The 16,293-nt window shown below is 41.2% G+C and overlaps 1 protein-coding gene across 9 annotated transcripts in view; it reads right to left on the minus strand.

The window, feature by feature from the left end:
- Positions 1–16,293, minus strand: part of PLEKHM3 (pleckstrin homology domain containing M3) — a 195,682-nt gene that overhangs the window by 119,485 nt on the left and 59,904 nt on the right. For all 9 annotated transcript variants that reach the window (XR_008295538.1, XM_027052332.2, XM_027052338.2 and 6 more), the window contains one exon: positions 1,387–1,532. Coding sequence is in view for 8 of the 9 variants with exons in the window: in XM_027052332.2 (XP_026908133.1) it covers positions 1,387–1,532 (146 nt within the window). In the remaining variant the exon portion in view is untranslated. The remainder of the gene's footprint in view (positions 1–1,386; positions 1,533–16,293) is intronic.

Genomic DNA, 16,293 nt, shown 5'->3' on the forward strand with positions numbered 1-16,293 from the left:
CACCACATTCCTAAATCCCATGGTCAATTCTCAGTGCTCATCTTATCATATCTCATCATCTAAGTATCAGCCTCTGTCACAACTGATCTGGAGACACATTCTTCCTGTGGCTTGTTGGACACACTAGGGTCCTTCTACCTCGTTCTGCATTCCTCAGTCTCCTTTGCTGGTTGCTTCTCTCCTTTCTACACTTTTTTTTTTTTTAATGTTTATTTTTGAGAGATAGAGACAGAGACAGAGCATGAGCAGGGGAGGGGCAGAGAGAAAGAGAGACGCAGAATCCGAAGCAGGCTCCAGGCTCCCAGCTGTCAGCACAGAGCCCAACGTGGGGCTCAAACTCAAGAACCACGAGATCATGACCTGAGCCAAAGTCGGATGCCTAACCGACTGAGCCAACCAGGCACCCCCACTCTTTTCCACACTCTTAAGGTGGAGTGTCCCAGTGCTCAGGCTTCCTCTCCTCCTCTATTGACTTGCATTTTTATAGTTATTTGTACTTCTGGGATATCCTGCTTGGCTGTTATCAGCTACTTTGCAAAGCTGTTAGCATATACCTGTGATTCTCACTTCCTCCCTTTAAAAAAATAATAAATAGGGGCACCTGGGTGTCTCAGTCGGTTGGGCACCCGACTTCAGCTCAGGTCATGATCTCACAGTCTGTGAGTTCGAGCCCCTTGTCAGGCTCTGCGCTGACAGCTCAGAGCCTGGAGCCTGCTTCAGATTCTGTGTCTCCCTCTCTCTCTGCCCCTCCCCTGCTCATGCTCTGTCTCTCTCTCGGTCTCAAAAATAAGATAAAAACATTAAAAATTTTTTAAAAAAATAAAAAATAAAAAAAAAAGAAATAAACAGCAGTCCAGGTAAAGGTGTAAGGGTGGCTCAGTTCACCGTTCCTTGATGTGGACCCCTACCCAGAAGTTCTCATAGCTTCTCTCCAGGTTCTAGTTCCAGGGGGATGGATTTCTGGAAGACTGACCTTGACATGAGTAGGAATGTTACTCTAAGAAATATCTTGAATTATTTAAAGTCCTTTCCCTCAAAAGTCACTCGTATATTCAAGAGTGTTGTGATTTTGGAGAGAAGATCTAATAAAAAATGATGAGGCCTGTTTCTCTATCATTTCTTTTTTAGCACCCACAGTTAATTATCAGGGCCCAGAAGTGAAAAACTGCTATATGTCTTTTTAAATGAGGAAATTAATAAAAGTCATAGTTAAGACACCTTTAAATGTGAGATGTTTTGAGAAGCGTTGGATAAGATCTCGTAGCTTTCGTGAGACTCCCTAGTCAAGTTTGCTTCAAATTCTTGCATCATTCCCTTTATACTCCACACAACAACATGTGAACACCTCCACTGCTATCATGAAGTAAACCCAGACTCTGCGCTTACCTTATATTTTGAAGTGTCCCAGTTGTGGACTATGCGTGCTGGGATAAGAAAACTGTCATCCACGTGGCAGCTGCTGCAGTAATACCACCCACTGTAGTTGCACACCTTGGCTTTCCCGTTGGAAAGGCCTATGGATCGCTGGCATCCTGTTCAAGGCAGAAGAAAGAGCCCGTGATTACTGCTGTACTTTTAACACCACAGAACAAGGTTATACAACCCTCAAATAAAAGTCTGTAAAGGGGGGGGGGGGGGAAATCCAGAGAATACATGTATAGATGTGTCCAATAGCTTCTACCTCCTCGCCTCCCAAGGGATTGCCATAACCTGCACCTAACTGGTCCTGTTTCTAGTCTCTTCTGTGTTTTCTGCGCACAGCTGTCGGAGATCAGTATCTCTACAACCCCCCTATCAGCACCTCACTTCCTCCTCATAAACCATTTCCACCACCAGGCATGTTGCTCAGGGCTTCTCATAAAAGGATCTTATTTAGGGGCACCTGAGAGGCTCAATCGGTTGAGCATCCAACTTTGGCTCAGGTCATGATCTCGCGGTCTGTGAGTTTGAGCCCCGCGTTGGGCTCTGTGCTGACCGCTCAGAGCCTGGAGCCTGTTTCGGATTCTGTGTCTCCCTGTCTCTATGCCCCTCCCCCGCTCATGCTCTGTCTCTGTCAAAAATAAAATAAACATTAAAAAAATTTTTTAAAGGATCTTATTTAACATGTACAACATTTTGAGATGGTTTTAGCCAAGTTAAGAATTTGTCTGAGGTTACCTAGCCAGTAAGAGGTGGAGTTTGGATTGGACTCTGAGCTTGTCTAATTTAAAAATGACTCAAAAAACGAATATGTGGCCTTACAAAAGAAACTGGTCCTTCAATTGGCCCCTATTTCACCTTTCCAACTACTGACTCCTACTCTCCAGTGGGAATCAGAGAATTCTCCTCACTATTCCCCAAATAAACAGTGTGCTCACTCCACCCTTCGTACATTGGCATATATTATTTCTCCTCACACAACACCCTCTTCTCTGATTTCCAATTTGCCAAATCCTGCCATGACTCAACCAGTGGCTGTCTGCAAGTCACCGCTAAGGCCCTTTTCGTGTCCATGGAAATCCACGATTCTCTGAGCGCTGTCCTGGTCCTCTAAGAAGAACTGGTAATAACCTCAGCTCTGTCACAAAGGAGCCATTCTTTTTCTTCAGGTCGGAGGAACCACCTTCTATTGGTGAGGATAGAAATCCTATCACAAGCCAAAGGACAGAATCCTGGCAGCCCAGAACAGGTGATCATGATTATACTAACAGCAACGTGATCCTGACATTTCTCATCTCCTGCTTCATTTCAGAAATCCTTCCATGTAGCCGCCCACTTCATGGCTGGATCAAGAACCGTACTGATCACAGAAATCTTACATTAAGCCTATTTCATGATAAGAGTATAAAATGGATTACTCTTCGTCATCGTCACCATGTTATACTACTACCATTACACCTCATTTCCATTAAAGGAGCTCCAAACATTTAACAAACTACTAACCTAAGAAGAAAGTGATTCGCATGTACTCTATGAGTGAAAATATCACAAAAACTCACAGGACTTTCATTTTCATCACAAATCAAACGGCATCAGTAATCAAGCAGTTTCACAGTGCATTCTCCAGGAAGAGAAGTGGTGTTTTTAAGCACAGTCCTTATTGAAAGATGGTAAGTAAATGTATCTGTATTATGCTTCCAAAGCTTCATACCGTTCCTTCCTGGAATGGTTATTTCTTTCCTATTGAGTAGCAGCAAAATCATAACAAGCTCCCGTTTTTCAGATTGGCTGAGCAATGAGATATGTGCGAAAGATAAAGAAGACCCAAACACACACGCTGCTTCTGCTGGACGGAGGCGCCGTCACAATTCCTAGGCTATGAACACTGGAATGCTGTTTGCTGCACTCACTGACCACATTATTGCTCATCTGGCATTGAGCACACGCTTCCTGAAACTACTGTGCCTTTTTATGTGCTTTTCCAACTCCTCAAATCTGTTTCTTATCCTCAGTACTTAACACAGAGCTTTACATGGAGCAGACTATTGGTAAACGTTTATGTAGAAAGGATGATAAACTGAATATTATTTGACACACATACACCCACATATGAAGAGATTTTAATTGCCCATAGCTGTCCTAGAATTGATCCTCCCTAACCTGCTCGCCTGACTCTTAAAGCAGTGTACTTTTGTTAAGAACCCCATAAAAAATATGTTGCCCATTCTAAGAATTACACATTACTCATGTGTTCCTATATGGACCATGGAACAGGAGTCAGTGGAACCTAACACATCCTAGACTCTGGGATATTGCTGTTCCAAAAATTAGTTTATGGTCAAATTGACTTAACTCTGAAATGACCCTGAATAAAATGCAGTCTTTCCTAATGATTTAGAAAGTGATTACGGTCTTGCAGGAATTCAGGGTCATCATTACAGTTTTGACTCTCCCCACAGAACACAGCAAAAATAAATTTGGGTCACTTTAGCTTTTTGGTTCTTTGGACATTAGATATAATTAACATCAGTAAGCATTTGCTGGATATTTATATATGCTGTAGTGGGTACTACTGGGTTTATCAGTCTATAATTTTTAATGACTTTATTATGATTTCTTAGATGCAATATACATAAGCAATATTAAAATACGGTCTAAAAATGTGTATATCAATCAGGCACACAGGTCCAAAGCTTAACATGCTGGAGGTTCAAATATATGAGTTAACTAAACGAGCTAAGCATTCTCCCCACTGGGCACTAGTCTCATCAAAGACAGAAAGGGCTGAGAGAACATGGCTAGGGCTCACTCGGGTTTTAGGTTAGAAAAAGAGCATATAAACTCCTAGTTATTGTGTGTCTTTACCTTCATACCTCATTTGGAACCAGGCTCTCCTACTCTCCATGCTGAAAGGTCCCCTAATGACTTAGAAGTAGGTTTAAACCTACCTGTACGCTTAGGATATGTACAGGATACCTGTACATTTTGGATACATGGTGTATACACAAGCACAGGTCTAGAGTTAGTAAGCCTGCTCCTGTTTAATACACACCATGAACATGACCCATCGAACTCTCTAGGCCTGCTTTCCTCACTGCAAAATAAAGGGGCCAGCCTAAATCAAGGGTTGCCAGATTCAGTGACCATCAGAATTTTCTGGAGATGTTTGTGAAAAATGTAGACCCCTCCCCCACCCCTACACTTCAATTCTGTAGATCTGGATTAGGGCCCAGATTAGGGCCCTGCATTTCTCCCCAACCAGCCAACTACCATCATAGACCCTGGTGAGTAAAAGCTGAGGATTGCTCCCTGATTTCTAGGTGGCTCCATGCTCTAAAATTCCAACTCTATTCAAGGGCAGAGGGTGTGCAGACTCTTAAGTGAAAAGCTCATAATTTGTCATGTAGTTTACGTTTTAGGTCTCCAAAATCAACATTTCAGGTTCGTAGTCAATTTCTAAAAAATTTGCTATGTGGAAACTACCTGAGTTCGTTTTACCAGTATTTTTCCAGAGCACTCATTGTCCCCACTGAGAAGCATCTTATTTGGTTTAGAATTAAAACCTTTAGTCTCCAAATCCAATGTAGTATTTGTTATTGAAAGAACACAGGATGATCAGGAAAGAAGGGTAGAGGCTAGTGGCATAATACAGATTCATTTTCTAAAAAACAACACATGCCACTTACTGAAAAAGAAAACATCTATTCTTTCGATTAACTGTAAAATTTCCTTCTTTAAAGTCATACTAGCAAACCATAGACTAAAAATGTCTGAAACAATTCACCCCAAAGATACACAATCTGGATTTTACTTTACCATTGTGATGTTTTCAACAGGGCAAAAAATGTGTTTTCTTAATAACGACTATTAGGAAAACACACTTTTTCAAGGGTGCCAAAGCTAGACTCTGACAAGCGACATTATGGGGAGAAAAACAGAGCTGCAAAGCAGAGACAAAAAATAATTAATTGAAATAACTAATTAGAGCTTATTTACATATTATATTTTTATGTACTTTCAAACAGACTTTTCAATAATGCTTCTAAATTAAGGGGCATTTGTAGTAGGGAACCCTCCACATATTGGATCAAAGCAAATACATTCTTCCCAGTCTCTTTTTTGAAACTTTTCAGAGTGTGTTCAATTCATAGGAACAAAAAACTATCTCACAAGAGAACTCACTGGCCTTTTTTTTTTTTTTTTTTTTTATTGCTTCCCACCCCACTTCAAATCTTTAATGAACACATGCTCTGAAGAGCTTAGCTTCCCCTGTGGTACTCTTTTGGAAACCAATGTTACCATTTAACTGAAATCCTATTTGCTGCATGTACAGTCCATTTTCCAAATGGCCTTTCACTAAAGACGCCCAAAAGATTCGGTTGCTGGGGGTTGAAGCAGAAATTTTGGCATAAGGCTCCACAAAGGCGCAATCTTTCTTCTCACAAGTGCACCTAGTTAGCTCAATTGGCTGCAATGCGGTGTTACTGAAGCCGAGATCTTGAGGAGAAGCCAACCACCTTCTTGCTACTTCATGACTACCAACTCAGCCCTCTTTCCCCTGACCGGCAGCTGGAAAATTCATGGGAATAAAAGTGACACGAGCTGTGGCTAGATGCAGGTGAATCTCTCTCACCAAGGAAAGAACTCACACAATGCTTTCTAAGTCAGCCACACTACTCCCTTTACCTAATTTGGTAAAGCAAATTTGGTGTTTTCTATTTGGAAGGTAGAAAGGCTCTAAGAGAAAAACCAGGGGCGGGGGAAAGGAAGAAGAGGATGTGTCTTCATTAAAAAGGGAGGAAAAGAGATAAGAGAGGATACATTTTCACTTTCTCTGTTAAAGGAGAAAAGTAAAACTGGCACGCTTCGTCACCTCTTCTACTGTATGCGTGCAGAGGGGAGAGAGGTGGCCATGGGAAGGGCAAAAGGACTGCCCTTGCCCTCCCTCCCCTCTTCTGTCCAGTGCCCCGGCACGGGCAAATGACCTGTGGTAAGCACTTTGCAAAATGTGACTCAAAGGCCTGGACTTTTATCATAAGCTCTAGAGACCAGATTTCCCAAAATGAAGGAAAACAGAAATGAGGAGTTTCAAGGACTTGCTATTTTCTAAGAATCAGAGGGGGAAAAGGTCATACAGAACTTAGCTCTCCTACTTTATAGTCTATAACCATTGACTGGTCATGTAACTGTTGAATATGTACTTCTTAAAAGAAGGTGTTGCACTGGGTATACAATCACAAGTTCTGTTTAAGGAGGCTGGAATTAGCACAAAGCTGGGCACAGCGTGTTAACAAAGGATTTCTGGACACAGGGTGGAAGCAGGTTTTGCAGCATAGCTTGGGATCCATCTGAGGAGGTAGAAGCCAAGCAAACCTGGGTCCCAGACTTCCGTTCCTCCATTGTAGGAGAGACTGGAGCTGGGATGTGAATGAAACCGGCCACATGTGGGTTCCCAAGTGAACACAGGTAGAATGAGGCTACAGAATTCTAGGTCACGGCGATGGAAAGGGGTAGGAACAATGAGAAACACCTACTCAGAAATAAGTGATCCCAAACGTCTTCCACCTCAAGCATCCGAGTTGCTCTGTGACTTTGAGACAAAGTGGTGACCCACAAGGTAGGAGACATCTACTGTGTCATAAAAATCAATTAAAATGTGACATATTTGGATGGAGAATCGGGCACATGAAAACAAATGCCTCTGAGTATGCATTTTGTTTGTCATAAGGAAAACAGTATCCACAAGCATGTCTAATAAAACTAAAAGAACAAAAGAAGTCAAGAAAAATCAACTGTGTACCACCTATAGTTGCTAATGGAAATAGTATGGCATGCTGCTGGTAGTCCCTTTGTTTCATTCATGGGCTCGCTTGAGATAGCAATACTTCAAAATTATTTTCTCCATGAAATCTTGAAGTCCTTTGATAGTAAGTTCTCTTCCCAGGGAATGCAAACTTCATGGTTGGGAGGGAATACACGTCCTCAAATACGATCCTGAAATGTACTGACTGTTTCCAAAGCTATACTGAAATTTATTTCTGTTCATCAGGAAAGAATTTGTTCTGGTTGGCTTCATTTTATGTTTGGCTTTTGTAGCATTGAGAGATCATACAAGAGAAGTTGTCACTCGTTGTTGGCCAAAACTTGGACTCAAAAAGTTGGTCTGTACAGTCAAAGAACTGCCACATTGAGGAAGCATTAAGTAACACTTGCAAGGAAACTGTTCCTATTGTGACCGAGGCACATTTAGGATAAGTTAAGCTGGCACTTGTGGAGTGGATTGTAGCTGTTGCTAGGAGAGCTATGTCCTTAAGAATATAACAGAAGTAACTCCTCTGGTACAAAATGTATATACCTAACTAAAGAATTTTCCTCTTAAACAACAAGATGGCCAATGTTATGCCTGTAAAGTATTAGCACTGTGCCTGGACACCGTAAGCATTGAGTACACTTTATATCCAGAGACAGAAACAGAGGAGACTGATATTCACAGATATCAACTGTCCAAGACAGAGGCCAGTGATGAAGTATAATCCTGTGTTACTTGCTTAAACTTGCAGGACCAAGGCAACCAAAAAAACATCTTTTAAAAGCCCAATCTGAACAATAATTGGTTTAAAAGTGAAAAGTACTATACACGACAAGCCCTAAGATGAGGTTGATGGGGTTTTTTGTACTGAATATTTAAACAAGTTCATTTGTGTGTCGTATTAATGGTGCTAAAGGTATTATATTTAAGTAAGAAATGAAGCAAAAAATCAAATTCCAGGTTATTACTGCTGACTGAAAATATAGATAGTGCCCCGGGGAATCCCATGCATCTGTCTCCTGCCTCAACAGTGTTTGTATGAAACAGATCTGGGGACTACCCCTTCTTCCAACCTCCAACAACCCCCCAACCTCCTTCCCAGTCACAACCTCCAGGACCATCTTTTCTCAGCTGTCCTCTGCCTCTGGGACCAGCCAACGCTGTTTCTGTGGTTAGCCTCTCACTGCCCACCAACCTTGAGCTCCTAGATTCATCAGAATTATCCCACCAAAATGGAGGCTGCCATCAACTGCCCAGTCAACCTACATCTGCAGGCTTTCTACACCTACCTTTCTCCGGGCTTCTATTTTCACTGCAAGGATATGGCTCTGGAGGGCATGGGCCACTTCCTCTGCCAGGTGGCGCAGGGGAAGCATAAGGGTGCCCAGTGTCTCTTTAAAATGCAAAACCAGGGCAGAGGCTGCACCTTCTTCCAGGACATGCAGATGTCCTCCCAAGATGAGTGGGGGAAAGCCGTGCATGCATGGAAGCCGCCATGGCCCTGGAGAAGAACTGAACCAGGCCCTTTGGGATCAGCATGACCTGGATTCTGCCTGCACAGACCTCTATCTCTGTGAGTTCCTGGAGAGCCGCTTCCTAAATGAGGAGGTGAAGCTCCTCAAGAAGATGGCGACCACCTGACTAACTTCTACAGGCTGGGCTGGACTAGCAGCTCTTGTAAAGGCTCACCCTCCAGCAGGACTAAGAGCTTCTGGAACCCAGTCGACTTGTAAGCTTCCCTCTGTATCCCCCAGGTGTCAGGGCATTTGCCCCCTATAGCCACTAAGCAGTTTTTTAACACCCTGGTGCCCTCTCCCCGGCTATGGACCAAATGGAAACAATAAAGTTTTTACAGAAAAGAAAAGAAAATATAAAAGCTGTCTACAGTAGATAAATGGTATAATGTTTGTATAATCTTCTTGGAATGTTGTTATTAAGACTATAAATCATATGAAATAAATTAATAAATACCAAGTAGATTCCAACTCGAGTTTAGAAGTGTCAAGATTCATTGGTCTTTCGGGTAAACAATGATTGAGAGCCTAAAGTCAATATTTAGTCAAAATTTATCTTGAAAGGCAATAAATCTTAATTTTTGCCAAAGCAAGTAAGTAAATATGTGCATTGTTCTAGAGATTCTGACTGCTTTTCTGTCTACTAAATAGCTACATTGACTTAAAAATATCTGTGACACAGATTTTCACTTCCAAAGACACGATTTGGAAGATGCTTATGATAAGGTGCTTCAGCACCAGTAATACAGTAAGACCAGAGAAGGTGAATAATGAAGTGTTATTATTTCAATATCTAGTATATTTAAGTCTAAATTTAGTATTTTTTCATACTTGTTTTCTTCTTACTAGTCTATGAGTAGATTTTCTCATTAACTTCTGTGCCTGTCTGCTCTTTACCCAAAGACTTTCAAAAAAATTGTATGCAATTTTAAATGGAAATAATAAATAGGTAAACGGATAAACAAATACTGACATAGTGCTTACTATATGCCAGGCACTGTTATAAACAATTTATACACACACACACACACACACACACACACATATACACATATTTATTTAATCCTTATCAATTCTATAATGTAGGTATTATCCCCATTTTACAGATGAAGAAACTAAGGCAGAGAGTGATAAAGTAATTCTGTCCATGGTTGTATAGTTAGTAAAGAAGGCAGAGCTTAATAGCAGTGTGTGTGTGTGTGTGTGTGTGTGTGTGTGTGTGTGTGTGTGTATTCCCATGTAGCTATTTCCTTGAGGAAAGTATTTCTTAAAATGGCCTTTGTGTACAGCAATATGACAAGCACAGAAAATATAAATCTACTATACAAAAGAGCATAATTTACTTTGTCAATGAATTAGCCTACGACCTCACAGCATTAGCATCACCCTGAATATGAAGGGTGAGGGGGACAAGATTACAAATCTGGAAGGTGGAAAGCAGAAGACAGTAAGAGGTAAGCAAAGGAGGAAGCAATCACTCTAATTGTGGAGACTGGGGAAGGCTGTGTAGGCATGGAGCATGTGAGCTGATCCTTGAAAAAGAAAAGAGATTTTGGAAGAGGAAAGCTCAAGTCAGAAAAACAGAGGCATGTTTGGAAAATGTTGATTATTCTAGATGTCTGAGGCTTACTGTAACTAGAGGGGTGAAAAAAGAGCTTAGAACCATAAACTGAAGCCAGTAACATAAGAATCCTAAATGCTTAGAGGGAAGAATCCTTACTGATCAGTAAGATACAGGAACAGCTGGAGTTGTTTGAAGCTGAACAGCAACCTGAACTTTGGAAAGATTAATTGACAAGGAAAAAAAAAAAAACAAGGGGAAAGAACCAGTAGATAAGTTATTGTACCATCTGGGCTTAAGTAGGCAGTGATCTTGGGAGCAGGAAGGGGAAAGAGGAGATACTATGGAGATAAACTACAAACAGTTGGTAACTGACTAATGTAGAAAGGATTGGGATTGTCAAAGATGCCCATGATGCTGTATGCCCACAATACCTATCAGTCAGAAGGGACAGGTTGTTTCAGGAAGAAACGGCTGTTTGTTTAGGGCATTAAGTCCAAAAGACAGTTCAAAAAATTTGAGCTACCCAATCTACTGATTCCTAAAGCTTAGTTGACTAAGAAAAATTCCCCTTTACTGTACAAATCAGTTTAATTTTGATTTTCTGTTACTTGTAACTGAGAGCATCTGATGTATTTGATACTGAATGATGGTTGAGAGTTCTATTTCTATGACCTAATATTTTTACTTAGATCTACCCACTAAGATGCTAAGGTCTCATTATAAACCATTAGGTGCCATGACATAACCAACATGCATTTCAGTAGAAGACATTTATCACTTTATAAAGAAGTATATAAAGAAGTGAGTAAAAGCTGAGTGTGGAAGAGATGATATAGCTGACAGGATTTATTTCTTGACGGTACAGTGGTTCTCAACCTGGGGAGAGTTTTGTTCCAAAAGGAGGCATTTATGGTATCTGGAGACATTTCTGGTTGTCATAAAAGAGTGAGTGGGGTACCTACTGTCATCTAGTGGACAGAGGCCAGGGATGTTGTTAAACATCTCTTGATGCACAGGACAGCCCCCACAACAAAGAGTTATCTGGCCCAAAATGTCAGTAGTGCCACTATTAAGAAACTCTGATAGTAGTAAGATAAGAGGGCAAAATAAGAGATCCGAGTACTGACCCTTCTTAATCACTTTTCTCTGCAAGTGATGGATACACTATTGTGGGAAAGAAAAGAGCCCTCTTACCAGCTCTACTTTCTTAGCTACAAAAAAAAAAAAAAAAACCTGATTCATGCTGCTAGGTTAGTTTAGGGTAGAGAGGTACCATCAAAGAGAGGCCTCGTCCACACTGTACCACCATCTACTAAGCTACCTGCCAGTAACATTGGCTCCAAGCTTGGGGCTCTTTTCTTCATGAAGCAATCCTTCTGGTGAAATACTTGCTACCAATAATTCTTACTTGAAAAACTGCAGAGAGGGAAAGGGCTGAGCTAAAGTGATTATTTTAGACATGAAAGCGGCCAGAGGTGGGAATAATGTTCCTCTGTCACAGTCTGCCTCCCGCTACCAGATCTCTCTTAAGCATGGGAGTACCAGGACCCCCACATTGCACCCCTGCAATGCCAGACAGGGAAGGGAGGTCATCCTACCACCCCTGTAACAAGCCAAATGCTGAGCTGGGCTCTCTGGAACTTACTCAATGAAAGATTTGGGGGAAGGTATCTTATTACATAAACTGTCTTACTGCAATGTTCCTCTGAACCAGTGCCGAGCCATGTAAGAGTCCAAGGGGCAAAAGGAAAATTCAGTCATACTAATCCTATCTCTAAAATTTTATACTTTATTCATCATGGATATTTTGGCATTAATTTTGATTTTTAAATAATATTACATTAAAATATTATTTATGTCCATTACTGAGGTTTTTTTTTTTTTGAAGGAAGGGCATCCTCTTAAGTCGTATGCCCAAAGAAACTGCCTCACTCCCCCTACCCTGGTCCCAGCACTGTACTGAATGAACCCTCTTTCCTAAGAGAGTCCACTGTGTACCCCAATAATGTTCTTTCTGCAGTGATCTTCCCTGATCTTTAACATTATATTAAGCCACCACTAACTCTCTTTTTGTGAGACACTACTTTATCAAGAAGTGAGGAAAAGCCGAGTGAGGAAAAGAAGACATAGTTGGTAGGCCTTGGTTTTGGACGGCACAGTAGTTACACCTCTATTTCGATGGCTTTGAAAGGTCAATAGCCTTTTACTGGCTTGGAAGTTCAGATTATCTTTTTTATTTCCCTGAAAAGCAACCTGTCTTCCTTTAGTCTTTTTCTGGGACTTAGGTCTCCTTCCAGCTTGTATATAGAAGTTTCTGTGCACATCGGCCTCAGCCGTTGCTTCTGTCACAAACACCGTCCCACCATGGGCCCCTCGGACCCCTCTTCCACCTCACTCCCCATTTGGAATGCCTGTTCCTCTTTCCTTCTATTTTTCGAGAGTCTCATCTCTTTGAACTTTACACTATCTTTACAACACCACCTTTCCTCTTCTTTGCTAAAGCCTCCGAGAAAACCTTGACAGCATCTCTTAGAGTAATTTTTACTTGGGCTATTTTAGTAATGACAACAATTTGATAAAATTAAAGTCATGAGAGTGGATCCAAGTAGTAGTGGGAACAGCCTCAAAGTGAAAGAGAGATCACTTTCATCAGCTTCCCTTAAACCCATGCTTGAATTTCTTCATTGTCACCCCAAACCAAATTCTTTATGTTCTAGAAGACTTGGGGAACTGCCTCAGTGTACTTTCTTCTTTGACTCTTTTCCCTATGCCATTTTTGGTCTTCTTTCCAGGCTTTTCTGTCTCTCTAAAAGTACAGGTTTGTGATCCCCTCCAAAGCTAAACTTTTAACTCTATCTTTAGTATTTGAAGGCAGGCTGCTTGTATCAGGATACTCAGAACTACCAGGCAAGACACAAAGAGACATGTATGAGTGAGAAACTCCTGTTCCCTGGTCCTCATGTTGCCATTTGAAAGGGATTTCCTAGAGAGAGATTCCCAGCTTGTCTCCCCATTGCTTGTCCAGCCCTCATCACAGATGGAGAGACGAGGTGTCTGGTGAATTTAGAAGAAGAACTCTGCCAGGCTCAGCCTGGCCGGCAGGGTGCGGTCTTCCTGTCTGCTATGGCAAGAGGGCACGGCCTCTGGGACTCCAACTATGAATAAGTCCAGTTTAAGGCCCCTATTAGGATGCTGGTTCAGACACACAACATCTTCTAATGGGAGTGGGAAGGAAAAAGGAAGGTGATCAGGCAACCCAAGCACATGGGGCCGTGGGTGAAGGTCACTGAGACAAGGATCATCCAGGATAGCTGGGCTCAGAGGGTTGCCAGGCACCAGCCACCTTTCATCAGTTAAAATTCTTCATCTTAAAAAAAATTTTTTTTTAACATTTATTTATTTTTTTGAGAGAGCACAGCAGGGGAGGGGCAGACAGAAGGGGAGACACAGAGGCCGAAGAAGCTCCAGGCTCTGTCAGCACAGAGCCAGACGTGGGGCTGGAACCCACAAACTATAAGATCATGACCTGACTCGAAATCGGAGGCTTAACTGACTGAGCCACCCAGGTGCCCCTAAAATTCTTCATCTTAATGATGGATGAGAAACATCATTTTCCTAAAGGTTTCCCATCCATTATTAGGCCACAGTAAGACTTCTGTTCATCCAAGCACCTCTTCCATATTTTCTGGGGGGGAAAATGCAGTGATGTACAATATTACTGAATTAAAATTTGGCACTTTTGGTTCGGCTGATATTTTGTAACATTTGGATTGTACACAGTCAAGGCAGTTTAATCTGCCCTCAGGTTAGAGTGTTGAAGATGCTGACCGATGCTGACCGGCCAGATTAAAAGGGCTGACCGGAGGCTGGATGATAGATAAATCAGTGGCAGGGCTATAAACAGAAAATCCAGCTCTTCTGCTCCTAATATGTTACTTACCCCACCAAGTCTAGATGCTTCCCAGCCACCAAATCACAGGTATCTATTATTTTGTCTGGCCTCTTAAAAGCCTAGGGGCTAAGAAGAATATCTTTATTGATGAAGACAGAGAAAGAAACCAATACTTTCAAACTAAGTCTATCCTCTGTGTCAGAGGTACAGGCTTGATGATTTGAAGGGGAAATGATTTTCAGTAAGGCTTTCGGTTCAGCCCCACATGGTTTACTTTGCTGAAAAAATGAACAAGATACAACCCTTGGTATATTGATATGTACTAGGTCAGAATGTGATTTTCAGCATGGTGACTACAGTTAAGTATTTTATTGTATACCTGAAAGTTTCTAAGAGAGTAGATCTTAAAACTTCTCACGATGCAGGCGCCTGGGTGGCTCAGTCACTTAAGCATCCAACTTCAGCTCAGGTCTTGATCTTAGGGTTCCTGAGCTTGAGCCCCTCAATCCTCAATGAGCGTGCCTCAATGAGTTCTCTGCTGTCAGCGCAGAGCCCGCTTGAGGTCCTCAGTGCCCGGCTCTCTCCTCCTCCCCTGCTTGTGCACATGTTCATTCCTTCTCCCTCTCAAAAATGAATAAACATTCAAAAAAATTCTCACCACACACACACATACACAAAAGGTAACTTCGTGAGGTGATGGATATGTTAACTAGCCTTACTGTGGTAATCATTTTGTAATACATATGTATATCAAATCACCACACTGTACAACTTAAATTTACATAATGTTAACAAAAATGAACTATTGGGACCTCATCAAAATAAAAAGCTTCTGCGCAGTGAAGGAAACAATCAGCAAAACTAAAAAGGAACTGATGGAATGGGAGAAGATATTTGCACATGACATATCAGATAAAGGGTTGGTATCCAAAATCTATAAAGAACTTATCAAACTCAACACCCAAAAAGCAAATAATCCAGTGAAGAAATGGGCAAAAGACATGAATAGACACTTTTCCAAAGAAGACATCCAGATGGCCAACCAACACATGAAAAGATGCTCAACATCACTCATCATCAGGGAAATACAAATGAAAACCACAATGAGATACCACCTCACACCTGTCAGAATGGCTAACAGTAACAACTCAGGCAACAACAGATGTTGACGAGGATGCGGAGAAAGAGGATCTCTTTTGCACTGCTGGTGGGAATGCAAACTGGTGCAGCCACTCTAGAAAACAGTATGGAGGTTCCTCAAAAAATTAAAAATAGAACTACCCTACAACCCAGCAATTTCACTACTAGGTATTTATCCAAGGGATACAGGTGTGCTGTTTCGAAGGGGCACACGCACCCCAATGTTTATAGCAGCCCTATCAACAATAACCAAAGTATGGAAAGAGCCCAAATGTCCATCAACAGATGAATGGGATAAAGAAGATGTGGTATATATACACAATGGAGTATCACTTGACAATCAAAAAGAATAAAATCTTGCCATTCGCAACTACGTGGATGGAACTAGAGGGTATTATGCTAAGCGAAATTAGTCAGTAAGAGAAAAACAAATATCATATGAGGAATTTAAGATAAAAAACAGAAGAAAAATAATATAAAAACAGGGAGAGGGACAAAATATGAGACTCTTAAATACAGAGAACAAACAAAGGGTTGCTGGAGGGGTTGTGGGGGCGGGGGATGGGCTAAATGGGTAAGGGGCATTAAGGAATCTACTCCTGAAATCATTGTTGCACTATATGCTAACTAACTTGGATGTAAATTAAAAAATAAATACATTTAAAAAAATTTACATAATGTTATATGCCAATTATATCTTAATAAAGCTGGGGGGATGAATAAATTCTGGGGATCTAATGTACAACATGGTGGCTGTAGTTAAGAATACTGTACTTGTACACTTGACAATTGATAAGAGTAGATCTTAAATGTTCTCACAACAACAAAAAATGTTAACTGTGTGAGGTAATGGATGTCTTTACCAACCTTAATGTGGCAACTATTTCACAATATATATGTATATCAAATCATCACAATGTAGACCATAAACTTACACAATGTTATTTGTCAATTT

This window comes from Acinonyx jubatus, chromosome C1 (assembly GCF_027475565.1).
Source record: "Acinonyx jubatus isolate Ajub_Pintada_27869175 chromosome C1, VMU_Ajub_asm_v1.0, whole genome shotgun sequence".
In the NCBI taxonomy this organism is placed as follows: Eukaryota; Metazoa; Chordata; class Mammalia; order Carnivora; family Felidae; genus Acinonyx; species Acinonyx jubatus.